Consider the following 20,616-nt stretch of genomic DNA (forward strand, 5'->3'; position numbering starts at 1 on the left):
GGAACGAGTAAAGCTCCCAAACAGCCTTCAGAGCTGTTCAAAGAGGAAACTCTTGGTGAACTGCCCAGGAAACCAGCCTTTTGCAGGCTGTGCGTCGGCACCTTTTGGAGAAACGACAACAGGAACCATCGTGCGCTATTGAGTGGAGGTCTGTGGCCCCTAGAGTCTAAATAAGTGATTGTAAAACACAGGACTGCGTTTAAAGCACCCTACAGTCTCTCTTAACAATAGCAATAAACCTTTAGAGAGCTTTCAGCAACCCGAGCGTAAAAAAAATCCAGCTGCCTGCAAAATAAAACTTTTTCAGCAAGTGCTTCTTACATAAAATTATCTAATTCAACCAAATAAAAAAAAAAAAACTGTTCAACCATTTTTCAGCCATGTTATTCTGACCTGTATCATGCAACGTTTTTCTTTTTGTTAGTAATTTGTAACCATTTCTTATGTTGTATTTTTATTTTTCATAATAATAATTAAAACACAATAATAAAATAATACTATTACAATACTAATAATACATTAGTATTATTACTATTATTATATAACAAAAAAACAATAATATTAATAATAGTGACAAAAATAGCAACAACAACAACACCATTTTTTTAATAATAATAAATGGTCATATATGAATTAATAATTGTTTGGCCTTTGTTATTAATATTATTATTACTGTATAATTCATAATATTTAATATTATATAACAAAGTTGTTATTATTACTTATATAGTTATTATTATAAAGTTATTATATTATTGCAGGCAAAAAAAAAATCCTAAAAAGCAATGAAGATCTTTTTAAATTCACATTTTTTAGATAGAAATGCATGCACAAATCATGCAGTGCTATTTGACATTAATATAATGAAATTATAAACATTACAGTGTGCTCCAAAGACAAAGCACATAAAATCCAAACCCATAAACAGCCGCACCACTTCCTGTCTCTCCTGCGGTGACGCTCACCTCTGTAGTTGGGATGCACTCGTGGGGTGTAGCCGCCGAACTTGATGAGGATGGGGACGTTGTATCCCAGCCGGACCCACTCCACCACATGTAAGGGAAACAGGTTTGGAGTAGTAGCCCCTTCTGATGCAGGTGTCAGACTGCAGCCCAGCTCAGCAAAACCCCCGACTCTTCCCCGGACCACCAGCTCAGCGCTCAGAGAAAGACCTGAGCAACACAAGCACGAGTTAAAAGATGGTTAGCACAGGTCTACGCATTTCTCAATTCATCCATGCATTGGCAACACTTTTGTGCTGATCCAGATAGATTTGTTTCGGTTTAGAGCTGATTCAGATGAAGTCTTTCTGTTTTGAACTGACTTTAATTCTGATTTAAAGTTCTTGGTTAGTGCTGGTATAGACTGATTTAGGCAGGTTAGTGGTGGGTCTGTGCTGCGACTAGAGCAAGTTCAGATGTGGTTTAGTGCTGGTCTAGGTTAGCTGTGGTTTCAAACTTGTCCCGACTGATTCATGTTGGTTTAGAGCTAGCTCATATAGACACATGCTTGTTGATGATGGTCATTACTGACTGATTTCAGTTGTTCAGATGGATGTATGTGGGTTAGTGCTGGTCTAGACTGTAGGCCTAGTTAGCAGTGGTTTCAAGAAGGTCGGGATTGATTTAATGTGGTTTAGCATTGGTTCAGATGGATTTATTATAATTTAGAGAGGGTCTATGTAGATTTGTGCTGGTTAGTGGTGGTCTATACTTATTTATGCTGGTTTTGAACTTGATTTATTTTGGTTTTGATTGTATTCTGTTGGATTTCTGCTGGTCACTAGTAGTATTTTTAACTGTCCCAGACTGATTTATTCTAATTTAGAGTTGGTCTACATGGATTTGTGCTGGTTAGTGGTGGTCTAGATGTATTTATCTTTGTTCAGATTGATTTATTTCGGTTTAAAGTTTATTCAGATGGATTTCTGCCGACTAGCTCTGGTCCAGACTGATTAATGCTGGTTTTTTATGGTTTTGATCTGGTCCAGATGGATTTTTGTTGGTTGAGTGGAAGTCGGTTAAGAAAGCAGAGAAGCTACTGTGGTCATATGACAAGGAGCTCATTTTGATAAAGTAATGCAATTTAGAAAAACAAATTAAGGTAAATTAATTCAGCTCTTAAAATAGTCAGCAGAAAAACAATCCGTCACAAGGAACGGACAACAAGCACACTGCACTTGTCAAATCTACAGGGTGTAAAACGCCAGTATTTGTCAATGGAGGAAAGTACTTCCTGTACACTGTGTGCTTAATGATAAAACCGGCAGTTCTGATGTCCCGGAGAAAGCACGCGAGGCTTGATAGGATGCAGACAGGAACAAGAGCCAGAAGAGAATGTGAGATGGAAAATGAGAGCGTGACTGAGAAAAACAAGGCACAAAAGAGAAGAGGGAGGGTGATGTCACAAAAACACACTAAAAGGGGGTGAATGCAAATCCAGAATTAGGGGGGCAGGGTGCAGAGGAGATGACATGCATGTAAATTAACATACAGCATGTTAATATGACAGACACTAGGACACTTTCTCTCCCAGCGGTCCTCAAAAGGACAGACAAAAGAAGCCTCATTAGGCTAAATCTCACAAAAAGCAGACTGATGTGACATCACAAAATAAAAAAAAGATCTAAAAATGAATAAAGAATATAATATAAAAATATTAGTACTATAATTATATGATTAATGCTGTCAAAGGATTAATCGCAATTAAATTACAATTTTTACATTATTGACATTTTATTTACATGAGTATGTACCGTGTATACTAATAATAAATTTGAATTATAATAAATATATTTATATATATTAAATAAAATCATATAAACATGCAAATGTATATACACGTCAATATTTTCTAAATATATACTGTATTCGTGTGTATTTAAATATACATAAACAGTGCATACGCATATTATGTAAACAAAAACTTTTATTTTGGACACGATTCATGCTGATTAGTCTTCAGACAGAATTCAGTACTCTTTATATGTTATTTTTAATTATTAAAAATTATTATTGATAAGAATGCGAATGCCAAAATATACTAACCTTAATATATTGATTTGTAATATAGTAAAAAAACTTGAATAACTTGAATATATCACATATTTAAATAGTTTATCTTTTGTTTTTCCAAAGTGAAGTCCTTTTTGCTGAATTGTGTAAGAAAACAAACAAATAAATAAATAAATCTTATATATATATATATATATATATATATATATATATATATATATATATATATATATATATATATATATATATATATATATATATATAAATATATATATATATAATATATAATATATATATAATATATAATATATATATATATATATATATATATATATATATATATATATATATATATATATATATATATATATATATATATATATATATATATATATATATATATATATATATAACAATTTCTTCGTGGACATTTACTTTTAGTGAGATTCTCTGTTTACACACTAAGCTGAGAGATGTCTGTAGACTCTCAAATTCACAAGTTGCATGCCCATTGGGTCAGTGTAGCACCCCTTGTACCAAAGCGGCCCCATGCATCTCGTCTCATCTGCGATTACGGGTAATCTCTTAAAAAACAACGCTCTCTGACAGAACCACAGCCTCTCCACCCTCCCTCTGCCCCGAGACCCCCCGAGGCGCACACACACACACACACACACGGTCAGCCACCCCTAAGACTCCCACACCCCGTGCCTCGAGAGAAGGGAAATCTAAATCCCAGACCAATCTAAATCCGGATTTGCAGATTTCATTTTTTTTTTACAGGGAGGATTTGATCCCCTTTCCCCCCCAAATGTTTGGGGTCTTTGCTCCTAAATACCAGCTCCAACATCACAAACGCTCCCTGGCTTGTCCCAGGACAGGTTGTGTGCCATAAGGAACATAGAGGGCCGTCTGTTCGTTAACAACCGGGAATTAACCTCCTTGCACTAAACGTGTCCTGTGAGCAAACAGGCTGAACTAAACCCCTGGTGTGCTGTGATATTATGGTCATGTCTACAAACACCAGCAGAGGACTCATGGGGAGAGAGAAAACAGACACAAAAGGACGAATAACAGACGGTGTGAATGAAGAACGCAGAAGGCTTGAAAAAGAGTATTTGTTTACAGTTTAGCAGAATATGCAGTGTTTAAAATGTACACTTTTTGCTATAAGTGGCAACATCTGTGTGTCAAAAAGTCACTGGCTCTGTGGTGGTTTTTTTTTAAACATGTTTTGTAATGAAGTATTGCAAAATATAGCTTATGGCAACTAACTGAAATTAAAATGTGACTAAAATTAAATTATAGGTAAATAAAAATATTTATTAAAAATAAATATGAACGTGAAGAAGAAATAAATTAAATGAAAACTGGAAATATAAATAAGATTGTTCAACATACTATAACAGTACATAAATAATAATATAATAACTATATATTATATAAAATTATAATTTGTCAAATAATAAATTTGTCTAAATATTTTAAAGTATTTGAACATGAAATGTCATTGTATTACATAAAATATTAAAACAAGTGCAATTTAAAATAAATAAAAAAAAGCACATTATAAGCAAAACTTTTGACGTAAAGATGACCAAAAACTTTGCTCTAATGCAAATAAATAAAATGAAAAATGGAAATATAAAAAAGATTGTTCAACATTTTAATAAATACTATAATAGTACATAATAATATAATAACAATATATTATATTATATTATTATTTCTCAAATAATGCATTTGTCTAAATATTTTAGTGGACCAAAAAAGTATTTGAACATTTGTGCTATACTTAAAAACATAAATAAAAAAAGCACATTATAAAGAAAACCTTTGATATAAAGATGACCAAAAACTTTTGCTCTAATGCAATGGCGTTCACACATCTAAGTGAATGTTAGCAGAAGAAGGTATGAAGTACTTACTCAATAAAGAGAGGGCGGCTGCGACGGTGACATTCAGAAGCCAGAGTTTCTTCTGTACCATGGTAAACACTCACATACCATACACATACCCCACCTGAAACACAATCACACACACATCAGTCAGTTTTGAGTCCAGACAACACGAGGAATACTTCCTGGTTCACGGTGTTACGTACTTTACTGACTTAATCCATCACACACATCTCACGTTATCATTTAAGACTTAAGAAAATCTAAAGAACATGTCCAGGTCGTGTTTCACCACATTCACAAATCAGATAGCAGCATCATATTTGCTGAATAAAACCCATGTTTCAAATTTGTGGTAAATGTAAATGTTCTCACAAAATATAATACGTTTCGTGGCACTTTTGCTTTCGACAGACATTTGTAAGGTGAAGAAGTCTTGTATTATCCCTTAAATCGCAGAACAAATTAACAAAGGCATGCTTGATGGCTTTCTTTGAGTCAGGTCTACTTGTTTAATTATCAGCTGTTTTTTGCATGTATGAATGAGACTTTATTTTAATCCAGTTTACAATATTTTAAACCATTTGTTAAATGTATATATTATATAAAAATACGAAAATAAATACATATATATATACGAAAATAAATATATACATGTAAACATTTTCTAAATATATATTGCATGTGGGTGTTTTATATTTACATAATAAATATACACATGTATTATCTAAAAAAAAACTATTATTTTGGATGCGATAAATCACGATTAATCATTTGACAGCACACATTTTAGTATTACGAAGATATTTTAAATTAGTTAATTTTTACATTTACATTTAAGTAAAAGGTTATGTTTTGTACATTTTGTTTTCTTTTTTAGCAGTTTATTAAAATGTTTATAGTTTATTCATTTTTAGTTTATGTTAGACCACCAAGTTAAAAAATGAAAATGAGAAACGTTGCAAATAGTTGAAATAAAATATGGAATTTTAATTTACATTATATATCTAAATTAAGTAAAATATTTCATTTAATTATATATTTCAATTAGTGTTTATTTCAGTTAAAGAAAATGCATGTTTTTATTGTTTCATTTTAGTTTTAGTTAACTACAATAACTCTTATCTCGCCTTCTTACCTTTAACGTGATTGCTGTTTGCCCATGCAAAAATATGGATGCACGCTAATCCAATATCTCATAGTAAATAATAGTAAAAAAAATTAATTATTTAATCCATGCACAATAGTAATAAAACCTTTTTTTCTCATTTTCAGTAAAAAACATTTTTAACTACTTAAATACGGCAATTCTGAATGCTTCAACAGACAACTATCACGAAATCTCCTTGTTATCTTAACCATCACCTGACAGAGACCCAGAAAGCAACACACCCTGCTCTTTAATACAATCAACTCTCCGGCCGTGCAATATTTCTCTCCGGTATTGTGGAGGAGTTTCCCTGCAAAGTGCCTGGAAATGAAAGCAGAGGTTGTTTAATACAGCGCTGGCAAACATCCACTCGTATGATTGAGCACCTGAGGGCAGCAAAATCCCCCCGACCCGTCTCCCACGTCGACCATTCAAAGCCACTAATACCAGCTTATTACTTTAAGTTAATTAAAGCCCAAGTTGGAGAGGGGAGGCTATTTTAAGAAGCCATGCGCAAAAGACGAAAAGCACGCGAATGCATTTCGCAAGGTTTTGTCTTTCTGCACACACTGAATGCAACAAAAAACGTTAAAGGTAACAGATTTGCCGGTCACAGTCTCATCAAACCAGTCAAACTTCGCCAATGGAACATGAATCTCTCATCTCCATTCTTTCCAGCCCAAATCACAAGACGCATTTCCACGACGCAGTGGAAAGTTATCGGCTGAGCGGTCTCAGAAGAACCGCAGGTATGAAATAAACCACGCACTTCTACTGTTTCCACATCAATATCCTCCGTCTGGAATTTTCAGAGAGTGAAAATGCCTTCGGTGTCTAGAAAAAAACATCCTTGTCAGAAGGGGAAGTGCACATTTTGTTACTAATAAAATGTTCTTTGCCATCCGATTTAGACAGGTAGCACAAATGGTGCAGAATGAGTTCTAGCGCTTTGGCTTGAAGGATCGTTCAAATCACGAACCCGCAACCGTGACCTACAGCAGATGTGACGCTTTACTTATCACCACCTCAGCAACAGATTGGTGTAGGAAATACTGCACAAGTGAAGTCATGCTGTAAATAGAAAAGTGAAAGTCTATACAGGGTACAACTTTGTTGAAGTCTTAAAGATAAAGGGGTTTATCGATGCTTCCATGAAGAAACTAACATCAAGTAGGGCCGATAAATCATTCATTGCGACTGATCGCATCCAAAATAAAAGTTTATGTATGCATGATATATGAGTGTCTACGGTGTTCTTCAGATAAAAGAAAAAAAAACATTCGAAAAACCACGTTCTTCAAAATAAAACTTCTTTATCGATGGTTCCATACATTTTTTTTCCAAGTTCTTTACGGTGAAAGTTCTTTTACTTTTTTTAAAAAAAAATGTTCTTCACACCAAGAATGTTTGGTTCTATTGAGAACTTTTCGCTGAAGGTTCTTTGGAGAACCAAAAATGGTTCTTCTGGTGACATTCGCTGCAAAACCCCCTCTTCGTAAACGTCCAAAAGTCACAGTCCCATGGCTACAGTCTCGTCAACCAACGTTATAATGCCTCTGTTCTGGAGTCAGCGCGTTACTCGCCTGTATAAAGAGCTCAAACAGGTTTTGGGCCACATGAACTGGTCTTGAAACCGGCCTTGAGAGGTGCCAGATGAGGGAAGAGCATTGTGTGCCTCTGCGTGGAGTCTCTTACCAGTCAAGCTGTTGAACAAGGCCTCCTTGTGAAAGTGTCTTTCAGAGAGAGGAGTGCAAGCAGTGAAAGACAGACAGAGAGCAAAGAGAGACTTTCTGCCCTATAGACTCCAGGTGTGTCCTAATCCAGCCAAAAGTATTAAACTTCGGAACGAAAGTCAAGAATTTGTGCACTGCGGTGAGACCAAAACCATATTTTAAGGACATATATTAATGTCTTAATTTAAGAATAAATCAATTGACTTGTCAATATTTGTGGAAACAGAACTATTTTTAACATTGATAATAACCAGAAACGTTTCTTGACATTAGAAGGATATTTTGCAGGAATGAATTCATTAAAATCTATTCAAATGGAAAACAATTAGTTTAACTTGTAATAATATTTCAACAATTTTCAGGCCAAACTGAAACGATAATTTATAGATTGAGGTCAAGAAATGTCTTCATTTAAGATTAAAACATTAAAAAAAATATATATATATATTTGTTGACCTCTAGTGTAAATATTTGTGGATATGTCTGTAGCCCTGCTGTGTGGAACAGAAAAAGAGATTTTTTTCATATTTTAAAGTAAGACACATGATCATGTTTCTACTGACCTACCAAGCAGAACAGTGGTTTTAAACATTGAAGACTGTCTTCAGAAGTGTTTCTTTAACCGTAAATCATCATATTATAATGATTTCTAAATGATCATGTGACTGGTGTAAAGATGCTTTGACCACAGGAAAAAAAATTACATTTTAAAATATACTATAAATATAATATTTTAAATTGTAACATTTAATAAATTGCAGTTTTTACTGCATATTCGTCATGATGCATCTTTTTACTTTTTTCCCATTTTCACCAGCCATCTTTACGGTCACCTTTGATCAATCCTCGCCATCCTTTCTTTTAAGTGCGTGTAAGAGCAACCAGATACACCGATCTGAGCAACACACACCTCAGAATCAACCCATACAACATCTTCAAGAGGGGAAGCCCACGAAACAGATGCTTAAGATGGTGAAGAATGGCTCCAGATTGTCCCAGGGCATGATGGGACATGCTCTGCGAACCGTCTGATCTTTGATCTTGGCCTTCACTGGCGGGGCGCAATCCATCCAAAGCCAAAACGACCGCATTGCTACTGTTGCCGTTTCACGCAAAAACCATCCGAAGCGTTTAAGACCTGTACCATCTGCTACTGACCAAGTGTACACACTTGGACGGCTTTAGCAGATAACAGACGATCTTTAACTAGCTGGCACACCTCTGGAGTTTCAGGCCGATCTGCTTTGATAGTTCGCAGCCTCGATTGACTAACTGAATTAAGTAATACGCCAGTGACACAGTTACTGAAGACTGCATATTTTAATGCAGTATAAACAGACCACCGATGTTTTATTTGACATGCTGTTAACTGCTCCCTCCGATCAACTTCTCTGTTCAGATCAGGTCTCCCAAGTCTTTAATTCCAATCACCAATAACACTGGAGATGTAAGTACTTCAGCTAAAGCCGTTTGCTGGGCCACTTGCCATTTCGATCTCATTAAGAGCAATGCGTTCGAGTTGTTCTCGCTATAAGGTACTCTGACAAAGGTGTTTGCGTCAAGGTGTATGTTTCTGCAGGTGATGCCTTGAAAATGCTTTAGGGTATTAAAAGTTTGAATCTACTTGATCTGGGATGAAATGTCAAATGAGGTGGTTTACTCGTCCGGTGAGGATAACACCTGTTCACACATGCAACTCCTGCTAAGGCTTTTAACAGAGCGAATAGAAATATACCCATGGTTATAAAGTCCCTCTAGACTGTATGTACAAACTAATACCCATTGCAACCAGTGATCTTTATCTTGTTTTATGATGCCAATGACGTTGAAGGCTAATTAGTTCAAATAAACCTGATAAGAAATAATACAAATAAATACAATTATAAAAATAAACTTTATATAAATTAATTATATATATATATATATATATATATATATATATATATATATATATATATATATATATATAAATAAATAAATATAAATATAAAAATATATATATAAATATATATATAAATATAAATATATATATAAATATATAAATATATATATATATATATATATATATATATATATATATATATATATATATATATATATATATATATATATATATATATATATATATATATATATATATATATATATATATATATATATATATATATATATATAAATATATATATATATATATATATATATATATATATATATATATATATATATATAAATATATATATATATATATATAATATATATAATATATATATATATATATATATATATATATATATATATATATATATATATATATATATATATATATATATATATATATATATATATATATATATATATATATATATATATATATATATATATATATATATATATATATATATATATATATATATAAATATATATATATAAATATATAAATATATATATATATATATATAAATATATATATATATAATATATATATATATATATATATATATATATATATATATATATATATATAATATATATATATATATATATATATATATATATATATATATATATATATATATATATATATATGAAATATATATATATATATATATATATATATATATATATATATATATATATACAAATATAATATATATGAAAGACAACTACTAAAAATAGCACTGAAACACTTCATAAAAAAAAAAAAAATTTCCAATTAGCAAAAGCAGTTTTTGCTATTCTGAGAAAGTAAATTCAATATAGTGTAATCCTGTTATTTTAATTGCACATTAAAATGTAGTTTCATTCACTTTGTCCTTATACTCTCTTTCTTTTAGCACCTAAATCAGATGAAAATGTTAACACATTATTATTATTATTACTATTATTAACGTGCATTAATTCTATATTAATTATAGCATGCATTTCTTTTTCGAATGTATTATTTTAATTTGTAATTGCTTAATACAAATGATTTTTTTATTATTATACAGTGCTACGTAAACTGCTTCATTTATAAGAAAGTGGTTAAATAAAATGTAACGACAAATGAATAAATAAATAAAAAATCCTCAAGGCCCATGTGAGAGCAGCTCAGAAACACCTGCTCTTTGCCGGAGTGAATAGCGTGGACAGCGAGCCGCAGACACAGCCTGATTAGCAGCTGTATTATGCTGAAGTTAATCCCGGATGATCCAGGCTGCCATAGGGCTCCAGCACGGGACGAGCACAATGACCCGGGTCAGAGGAAGAACAGTAAGCCAGCAATCTTCCTGTGGCATTATGATGGCCTTTCCAGGGATGGACGAATGTTACCAGTGAAAATAACTTGCTAAATCAAACTAAGCTGCATAACAAATAAGCATATTTCACTTCATAATAGTGAAGGAAACTAATGCATGCCGCTAATATCATTTCACTACAATAGAGGAGACATACATGAAAAACTGACAATAAACCAACACCTACTGCATTAACAGATTTGCATTGAAAGAGGGACTTCTTTTGATTTAGGTCAGCAAGTAAACACATAACCACCATGTAAAATGCAACTCTTAAATGTGGCAAATAATAGTAATAATTGTGGCATTTATTACAATTTTTAGTACAAGTGTTCAGTAAAATGTAATGATAATGTAATTGTTTTTTTAAAAAAACATTATTTTACAATTTTAACACTTTAAGATAAAATGAAAAAAACTTTAGTTTTTTAATTTAGTTATCAATAACCATGCAGTTTTATTATATATATATATTATATATATATATATATATATATATATATATATATATATATATATATATATATATATATAAATGAAAGACAATTCTAAATGTAACTATAGCATAAAATGCATTGAACAAACAGTAATACTAAAATAACACTGAAACATAAAAAATTATTTTACAACACTTCAGCTTACTTTTTATATTATTTCTAAAGATAAAAAGAAAAAACGTTTAAAATTTAGTTAACAATAACCATGCAGTTTTTATGTATTTATTTAAAAAAAGCATTTTTTAATCTATTTAATTTTCTTTTATTTCAATGAAGTAAAGAGTTTAACTACAACAAAGCTCATCTAAACCAACCTTCTTTTTTTTCTTCTTTTTTTTAAGAGCACAACATTTAGCCGAAAATCACTCTAGATCGCTGATATTTTCGTAATGGTATAAATTGAAGTTTGCCTTGAATTGGGTTACTTCCCTCGGGCCATGATATCAAGCTTTTATAAAGCTTTGCACGGTGAAATATCATTCAGTACCTGGATGAACACCAAAGTGCAGTCTAGATAATCAGTTAATAAGAGCTCATTAGATCGTTTTCCCATATGTACCGCCTTTCTCACATTAGTGGCCCTCGGGGAAGGTTTATCCAGAAGATACCTAAGATAGGCCTATTTAAACACCACTTATTATCAAGCTAATGATGGCTAACAGCAACCATACCCGACATTAATGATGATGTTGACATGGGGAAACGAAGCGCAGCATCTGGGATCGCAGGATTTCTTAAGTAGCATCTTGGCAGGAGCCCGGTGCGAAATAAGTCAGGAAATATAACTTGATGACACGATGCGTCTGTTAAACAACCGTGGGGAGCCCCACTGCCAAAAACCGCTCGAGCGGCTTTGATTTCTCTCCAGCGCGGATCACGGAGATGTAAAATGCGACGAAACTACCACCGCCCAGGTAGATCGTCGAGGTAAAACCTTCAAACCCGGTCTTGTGACTTTGCCACGCATGAACGAGACATGATTTGTATTAGCCTGAGCCCTCACACAATAGCTCCTTTTACAGATCGCAGGAGCAGTAACAAACATAATCTCCTACGAAATCATTCTTTTGCTTTTAGCTCCGAGGGCCTGCTCCGACAACGTCTGAACTAAAAGAAAACTCGAGTTCAGTTATAACGGAGACGTGATGTAAAGCATCGTGCAAAATATGAAAAAAATATAGAAGATTGGTGAAGACTGCAACTTTTTAGCACACAATTCAACTTTGAAATTGAAATCGCAAGTTATAGAATTCGGTCAACTTGAAATTTTGACACCTGGGAGTTTTTAAATCAAGCAATTCTGAGGGGGAAAAAAAGGCCTGAACGTGATAGAGAGACCCAAAAGCAATAAAAAGAGTCTTAATTGTGAGATATAAACGTTTAAACCTTAAAAGACCCCTATGAGCTAAGAAGTTGTTGTTAAAGCTGCATGCTTTTGTTGAAGCCATGGTCCTTTACTTTTGAGTTTTTGTGTTTGAAACTGAGAATAACTGGGCCTAAAGTACACTTTAATGCCTACCCGCACGAAGCACGCCAAATCAGGTAACTGAATAAAGTAATCTCCCTAATGATTGAACCCATCGTTAGGGCATTAAGCTTAAATCTATTGCTTTCTCCAATGAAAAAGCCATCTTGTCTGAATCAGGAGAGAAATATGCACAGTTAAAACGTCTACTAAATTACGGATTTGTTTCTTACGAACATGCAGCTTTTCCCTACAGAAGTGGGATGGAGTGGTTTGGATTATTGTGATGTTTTTATCAGCTTTCGTTCTGACGGCACCCATTCACTATAGAGGATCCACCGGTGAACAAGCGATGCAATGCTACATTTATCCAAATCTGATAAACGAACAGGTTTCTTTAACGGAGCTTTTCAAAATCCCTACGGGGAAAAACGCTTCTAGTTACCGACTCAAGAAGAAGCAGGGGCGTGCAACGGACAGAAAGAGAAACTATAAAACGCTTAAAGGTCTCAAGGCAATCGTGATGACGTTCGTTAGCCTCGCGACCTTTGATCTCACAGCAGCTGTGTGTGTCATCACAACACTGTCTGATGTGGGTCAGCGATATCTGCTTCGGAGCAGAAGGTGAGTCAGTAAAGCTCACTGATGTCTGACCCTCACCGCTCGCTCTAGTCCAGGTTAAGCACGACCCATTAAGCGAGCAAAGTTGCTTTAGTTAGCTTCCGCAAAGCACATGTTTGGCAAACAGTAACTGTAAGGATATTTAATTACACAGCTCAGCAGCCTTTCTCTCTCTCTACAGCTCTCTTATCTTTTGGCATATACGTGGATATATATATATATATCAGGTGCTGGAAATTACAGCTAAGCACGAGAAGACTCCATATAAAGCCATTAAAGATCAAATGCGTCCAATGCATGAACTAGACTAGAAGGCCACTCGGCTGAAATACACGCAAGAGTCAAATATAGGCCATAATTATGTAGAAAAAACCTAACTGACATAAAAACACGTAATTGAACCGATGCAAAAGTGCTGTTAAAATTAAAAAAAACTTTTTAACTTTCATTCAGAGATTTGATGTTGACTGTTTAATAAATATTAAAATGAAATGAACATTCTCAATAGAAATTATTAGAAATTATTTGGCACCTAGCGTAAAAGTTTTCGGACATTAACAAGCACGTTAACCGAGAGTTTATACAGCCTGTATATGTAACCTGCTTAGATACTAATGATATATTTCTACGTATATTTCTGTTAAATGTAAATACAGAAATGTAAATGTTTTTAGATGCCGACAACTACGTGAAACCGATGCGTTTAGAAAAAAATAAAGTCTTGAATGACCTATCACCTAATAATTTCTCTTATTTTTTTACTTTATTAAATAAATATATAAATAAATAAAAATATATATAATAAATAAATAAATAAATAATAAATATATATATATATATATATATATATATATATATATATATATATATATATATCAACAAAAAATATCTCAATATAAAAAATATATATATATATATATATATATATATATATATATATATATATATATATATATATATATATATATAAAATGTATACAATTTTTTTTTTACATGTTTAAAGAGAACTCTTCTCTAGTTTAATGAAGTACTGTGAATGAGGTGTCTGTATTGGACAGGACTGATATCCAGAAGATCTGGTCAGAGAGAGAGAGTGCTGGTCATTGTTCTCATGAGAAACACTGGAGCTCACGTGCACTCCAGAAAACACACTTTGCACAGAAATAAAGAAACGAGGAACAAAACCTGCAGCCGCAGAGCATCTTAAGATGTTGCGCGCAAGACGCAGACATTAGACACATAATTCAAACTGAAGGCTCAGACATATGCATGGCAGCTCTGATATATGAATAATGTATGTTGACAATAACATCTGCCAGCGCAAACGATTGCAATATGCCTACTTATACATGCACGCATGTGTGTGTCTTTTACCTTCTGAGGCACTTGACTGATGGTTAAATGAAGGCGTCACTCCATCTAAAGCTTTTTGCTCCGTTTGAAAGTTGCAAGAGGTATTCCCCAAAACCAAGTGAGATATTCTTCAAAGTCCTTCAGAAATCGTCCGGTAAGGTTTAGTCACAGCGCGTCGTCGGTGTTACTGCGTCTCCAGCGGCTCTTTAAAAACCTCGCGTACTTTGACGGTCAGGAAAGCAGGTTTGGTTCCGGTTCCATGGGTTTGTTCGCACGTTAAACCCGTCGTTAAACCGCGAGCTCGCGCGGCGTCCATTCAGAGTCGCGTGCGTGAAGTTTCCCGCGGTCTCCAGAGTCTCTCGGTTTCAGTCCAGTGAAGTTCGTGTGCTTCCTCACATGATTGTTTGGAGTTACAAACACGGACAGAGTGAAACACGCTGAGACACTGTAGCGCTGCTGCTCCTCAAACACACCCCCATATCTCTCTCTCTCTCTCTCTCTCTCTCTCTCTCGCTGTCTCTATGTCTCTCTCTCTCTATGTCTCTCTCTCTATGTCTCTCTCTCTATGTCTCTCTCTCTATGTCTCTCTCTCTCTCTCGCTGTCTCTATGTCTCTCTCTCTCTCTCTGTCTCTCTCTCTCTCCCTCTCTATGTCTCTCTCTCTGTCTCTCTCTCTCCCTCTATGTCTCTCTCTCTCTTCTCTGTCTCTCTCTTCTTTCTATTCATTGTTATATTTTATGTGTGTGGTTATACATATATTCTATTATTTTTTTTAATATATTTATAATGTAATAATAATGATAATAACCCCCTTGCTAAATGTACTGTTAAGCTAATGGGGACTTGTTATAGCACTTGCACTTTTTTGTTTAGTTTGATTGCTTTCATTGTCCTTTTTCGTACTTTTTGGATAAAAGCATCTGCTAAATGCTTAAATGTAACGCGCGCGCGCGCGTGTGTTTGTGTGTGTGTGTGTGTGTGTCCACATGAGGGCGCAAGTTGACCACCAGAAACAACTATAGTTAATGTAGTTTTATTATCAGGGTTCACGCTCTTTCTTAAAAACTGAGAATATACCGAGAAGCTTTCTAAATGCAATCATGATAACCATCAGTTTTCATTTGAAAACAATTTATTTAATCATAAAGTATCCTCTATAATGCCAAAAAAAATCACATAAATTAAAATAAGTTAAATCCAGTGACGTGACATTAAAGAATAAAGATGAAAACCTTTTAATGGTGCTTTATCCGCATCATACACGAATGCCTTTAAATTTAAAAATGAAACCTTTTTACAAATAAAATAAAAAATCCCATCATTAATGACAGATTTGAACCCTAGTGCAGCCCATCTCAAGAACTGTAAAATATAAAACAGCATGTGGCAAGTTGAGTAGTTTTTCTTGCCTCAGGCTTTGCTTGTTGCAACAACCTGTAACTCAATACAGCATACTAACGCAACAACTGAACAGAAACCTGTCTGCATTACAAATAATGGCATTAAATCCATAAAAAAAAAAAATTATATTCATTACACGAACCATCATACTAGTTCATGAATTCCAATCACCTTCTGAGTCTATGAAAATGTTAAAAAATGAGTCTGTTAATTAATTTTTCCATGGCAGACATCGGCGGTGCTGCTGGACAACCAGGTTCAAAGCTCTCTGTCAGATCAGCTCGTCCTCGCCGCTCAGTCATCGAAGTCAGGGATGTCATCGTAGGAGTAGCCGCGGTAACCCTTGGAGGCGTAATAGGCGATGCGCAGGTGGTAAAACCCGGGAAGAAAGACCAGGATTCCAATAACCAGGACCGGGATGGTGCGATCGCGGTGCTGCGAGTGACAGAAAGACACAAATGATGACTTTAAGAGCTCGCCGGGTCAAATGAGTGCACAGGACATATATATATATATATATATATATATATATATATATATGTATATGTTTTCTGAAGACCTCCGAGTCTGTCATACGCTGATCAATCTGTAGGGTATTTTGTACTCCTTAAAAAAAAATGTTGCCATTTTTTAGTTCATATTTGAACAGAATTTTATAGTGCACAGTTATGGCTAATATTGAGTTAAAAATCACATACATTACTATCTATACAAACTGATCAAAAACATAAGTAAATAAATTATAATTTAAATATAACAAATTTCCATTTTTTAAATATCAAGTAAAATAATATTTTTATATATATATATATATATATATATATATATATATACATTTTTTTTTTATTATTATTTATTATTATTATTATTATTTTCAAAATCCCATTTCAAAATCTATAGTCAATGTAACTGATTATATATATATATATATATATATATATATATATATATATATATATATACATTTTTTAAATTATTATTATTATTATTATTATTATTATTATTATTTTCAAAATCCCATTTCAAAATCTATAGTCAATGTAACTGATTTTATATATATATATATATATATATATATATATATATATATATATATATATATATATATATATATACACATACACACACACACACACACACACACACACACACACACACACACACTATAGTGACAAAAGCTCCAGATATGAAAGCTTTTTAAACTGTTTAAACTGTAGGAATATAATAAATAAATGAAAATGTTTGCTTGGACTATGTCTCCATTACCCGGACTAAGTGAAGAAATAGGGCAGGCAGCAGACGGAGGGGTTTCTTCCGAGCACCGTTACTAAATCTGAACATCTTGCTGAAGGATTAACCTCCACATCAGGTGTACAGTACTGTAATCTCAACACATTCTGCCACTCACTAAAACACTTTCTGAACTTCAACACAGGGCGATAAACTGACTGGCTGAATATAACTAACGCATTTAGCTGTAAGAAGCTGCAAGGCTAGAGAAACTGTGCTTCTCACATTGACTGATGAAATTCATTAAGGCTTTTCAAATCATTAGAGTTTACTAGATAGATTGTTTTTTAATGATTTGAATCAAGACATTTTAAGTAGCACAATAAAGTAGCAATAGCATAATTATATTAATATCAATATTGATATTGTGTATAATGTATATATATATATATATATATATATATATATATATAATTTATAACATATAATATAGCATTTTTAATTTTACTTTTAGTTTTAGTGAGTTGTAGTTTATACATGTGTACAGTTTTAGTAATTTTAATTCATCAAGTTAAATGAAAATTTAACTTAAAAAAGAGACATGTTGTCTTAAATGTAAATAAAATTTTATATATTTTTTAAATTTTTTATATTTTCAAGTAACTGTTTTTAATTGATTTACTTTTAATTAACTGTAATAACTCTGAAAATAAAAAGCTATAAAAAATATTAAAGGTAAAAATGAGAAAAATTATAACCACATATCTTAGATTAAAAATAAAAAAGAAATATAAAAGCTAATTAAACATACTAATAAATACTATAACAGTATTATATAAATAATGCTATAATAATAATAAGCTGTAGAAACCTTTTTGTTTATTTTCCTCTCTTGGGCCTTTAACTTTCTGTAAAGCATACAACTGAAGTTTGACAGAATGCAGAAAACACTGTTTTGCATTTAAGAAATGCACTTCCACTGCAAATAGCCCCGAAGACTTACGAGGCTGTAATGATCGAGCAAACTGAAAACATAAAACAGCGGATCAGTGAAATCAAACTAATGCACACTAACAAATGCGCAAGGAACGTGTCTGGAAATCTGAATGCGAAACTAACAATGGCACAATCTGTAAAGGGAAAACATGAAAGCAATGCACGGAGCTGTAATAATGGGCAACGGCACTCACTTCATTAACTTCGAAATATCCTGCTAACAGGAGGGATCCGATGACGATCAGGATGGAGCCGATGAGGAAGAGAACGGTTGCCAAGGCGATGGCTTTATAAGGGACTTTAGGTGGACTCTTCTTAAACTGAGAAGAGAGAGAACGTTGCTGAATATCACAATGCATTCGTGCAAGACATTGAGCTAAGAGCAGCAACCTGAATGCTTTAACTGCTGTTAAACACGGGAAATGCAACGAAAGGTGATTTTTTAGATGAGTTTTACAGGTTTTTCAGGAGTTGCATCAGTAATATTTGTTGTGTGGTCTTTGTATTTTTTGTTAAACCTTTGCCTAAAGACAATTTTCGATCCTTTGGGGATAGACAGTAAAGCTTTTCCGAATCTGAAACTACATTTACAATATTATTACGTATTTGCCACAATATAACAGTTTATACGTATTAAAAATTTACTTTAGGGATGGGCAACTTCGGTCCTTCCATAAAACAAGCTAAATAAACAAGCCTAGCTTATTTCACTTAGTCTGACTTGTTTTGAACAAAATCAATTGACAATAACCGAGATAAACCTGGCTTTTTTTGGTTAACCTGTTTAACCAAGTTTAGCTCCAACCCTAATCAAACCCACCTGAGGCATCTAATCTAGTCTTCAAGATCCCTAGAAAGCTACAGAAGCGCTTTCATTACTCGAAATGAAGCTGAAAATGTTATAATTACATAATACTTACATTTCACAAATATGATACATAACGTCTGCACTGCATACACACACGTACACTGGTTAAAGACCAAAAAATAAGCGTAATAATACGCAAAAAAATTTAATACTTAATCTTTTATATATTTTAATATGTACGGGTCAGAATAAGTATGCTATTTTTTAGTTTTACGTAAATGATGTGTTACACTGTAAAATGATTTTTTGATATTTTATTCTCCAAAAACAAAATTAGACACTTTACTTACATTCACACAGAATCACTTTTGTGAATTTCTTTTGATGCAGACATCTTAACGTCTTTGACCCACATACATACATGAATAAATAAACAGACATTCATGCATATATATATATATATATGAAATGAAACAAATATGAATGCAAGTGCATTAAAAGCCATTTTTCCTCTCACCTGGAGATCAATGTATCCATCATCATCACTGGCTAGTTTGGAGTATCTGACTCCACTGTTTATTGTGTTTCGAGCTGGCATCTTCTCTTTAGTTTATTTACTCTGATCCAAAAGCACATACATTTAAAACCGCATCATTAACACATACGAACATAAACCATCATCTGCTTTATTGCGTTTTTTAATATTGACCTACTAAATCAGGTCGACCATTCAATAATAGCAATGCAGCACTGCATGTAAAAAAAAGTATATATATTAAAATGTCTAATTGTCTATATAAACACGCTTAACTGGTTTAGCTTGCTAAAGTACCTTGAACGTGATATTTCAGCCTCGGGATAGTCTGGTAAAGACTTTCCTGAGGTACGAGTCACAACGAAAATGATTTTTGTTTCCGTTTTTAACGCATTTAAATCATTTTAAACCAGTATTACTTAAAAGCGTCATTATATGTCGGCTCGCGACAGCCGCACATGAGATTATGTTTATAAACGTAGCGCTTCCGGATGTAGCGAGCGCGCACGCGCCCTCTCCTGGCGTCTTCCGGGTTCACGTCAAACCGCGCATGCGCTTTGCACGGCTAGCGAGGCACGACCACGCGAGGGAGCTCTATCATAGAAAAACAAGAACGAGAATTAGAAATAAAGATTACT

General features: G+C 33.2%; 2 protein-coding genes across 3 annotated transcripts in view; both read right to left on the reverse strand.

Annotated features, from left to right (window-relative positions):
* Positions 1 to 15,476, reverse strand: part of igsf9b (immunoglobulin superfamily, member 9b) — a 40,651-nt gene extending 25,175 nt beyond the window's left edge. Inside the window, exons 1-3 of the mRNA XM_043246710.1 lie at positions 15,031 to 15,476; positions 4,943 to 5,036; positions 966 to 1,172 (exon numbers count right to left, since the gene is read on the reverse strand). Coding sequence (XP_043102645.1) covers positions 966 to 1,172; positions 4,943 to 5,003 — 268 coding nt within the window. The 5' untranslated portion in view covers positions 5,004 to 5,036; positions 15,031 to 15,476. The remainder of the gene's footprint in view (positions 1 to 965; positions 1,173 to 4,942; positions 5,037 to 15,030) is intronic.
* A 551-nt stretch (positions 15,477 to 16,027) lies between these two features.
* On the reverse strand, positions 16,028 to 20,488 carry tmem230b (transmembrane protein 230b). 2 transcript variants are annotated; one of them, XM_043246024.1, is made up of 4 exons: positions 20,276 to 20,487; positions 19,961 to 20,062; positions 18,830 to 18,955; positions 16,028 to 16,844 (listed from the first exon to the last, which is right to left on the reverse strand). In XM_043246024.1, exons 2-4 carry the CDS (start codon positions 20,039 to 20,041, stop codon positions 16,704 to 16,706), a joined length of 348 nt encoding a protein of 115 aa, XP_043101959.1. In that variant the 5' UTR covers positions 20,042 to 20,062; positions 20,276 to 20,487; the 3' UTR covers positions 16,028 to 16,703. The 2 variants fall into 2 exon arrangements, with proteins under 2 accessions (XP_043101959.1, XP_043101960.1); XM_043246025.1 differs by having other exon boundaries at positions 19,961 to 20,488.
* Positions 20,489 to 20,616: the final 128 nt, after the last annotated feature.

Source organism: Puntigrus tetrazona, chromosome 8 (genome assembly GCF_018831695.1).
Source record: "Puntigrus tetrazona isolate hp1 chromosome 8, ASM1883169v1, whole genome shotgun sequence".
NCBI lineage: Eukaryota > Metazoa > Chordata > Actinopteri > Cypriniformes > Cyprinidae > Puntigrus > Puntigrus tetrazona.

Excerpts from the sequence above, each read along its gene's own strand:
- tmem230b (XM_043246025.1), bottom strand. The coding sequence starts at position 20,041 with ATGCCAGCTCGAAACACAATAAACAGTGGAGTCAGATACTCCAAACTA. Across the intron at positions 18,956-19,960 it reads ATGGATACATTGATCTCCAG|TTTAAGAAGAGTCCACCTAA; the intron begins GTGAGAGGAAAA and ends CTCTCTTCTCAG. Across the intron at positions 16,845-18,829 it reads GATATTTCGAAGTTAATGAA|CACCGCGATCGCACCATCCC; the intron begins GTGAGTGCCGTT and ends TGTCACTCGCAG.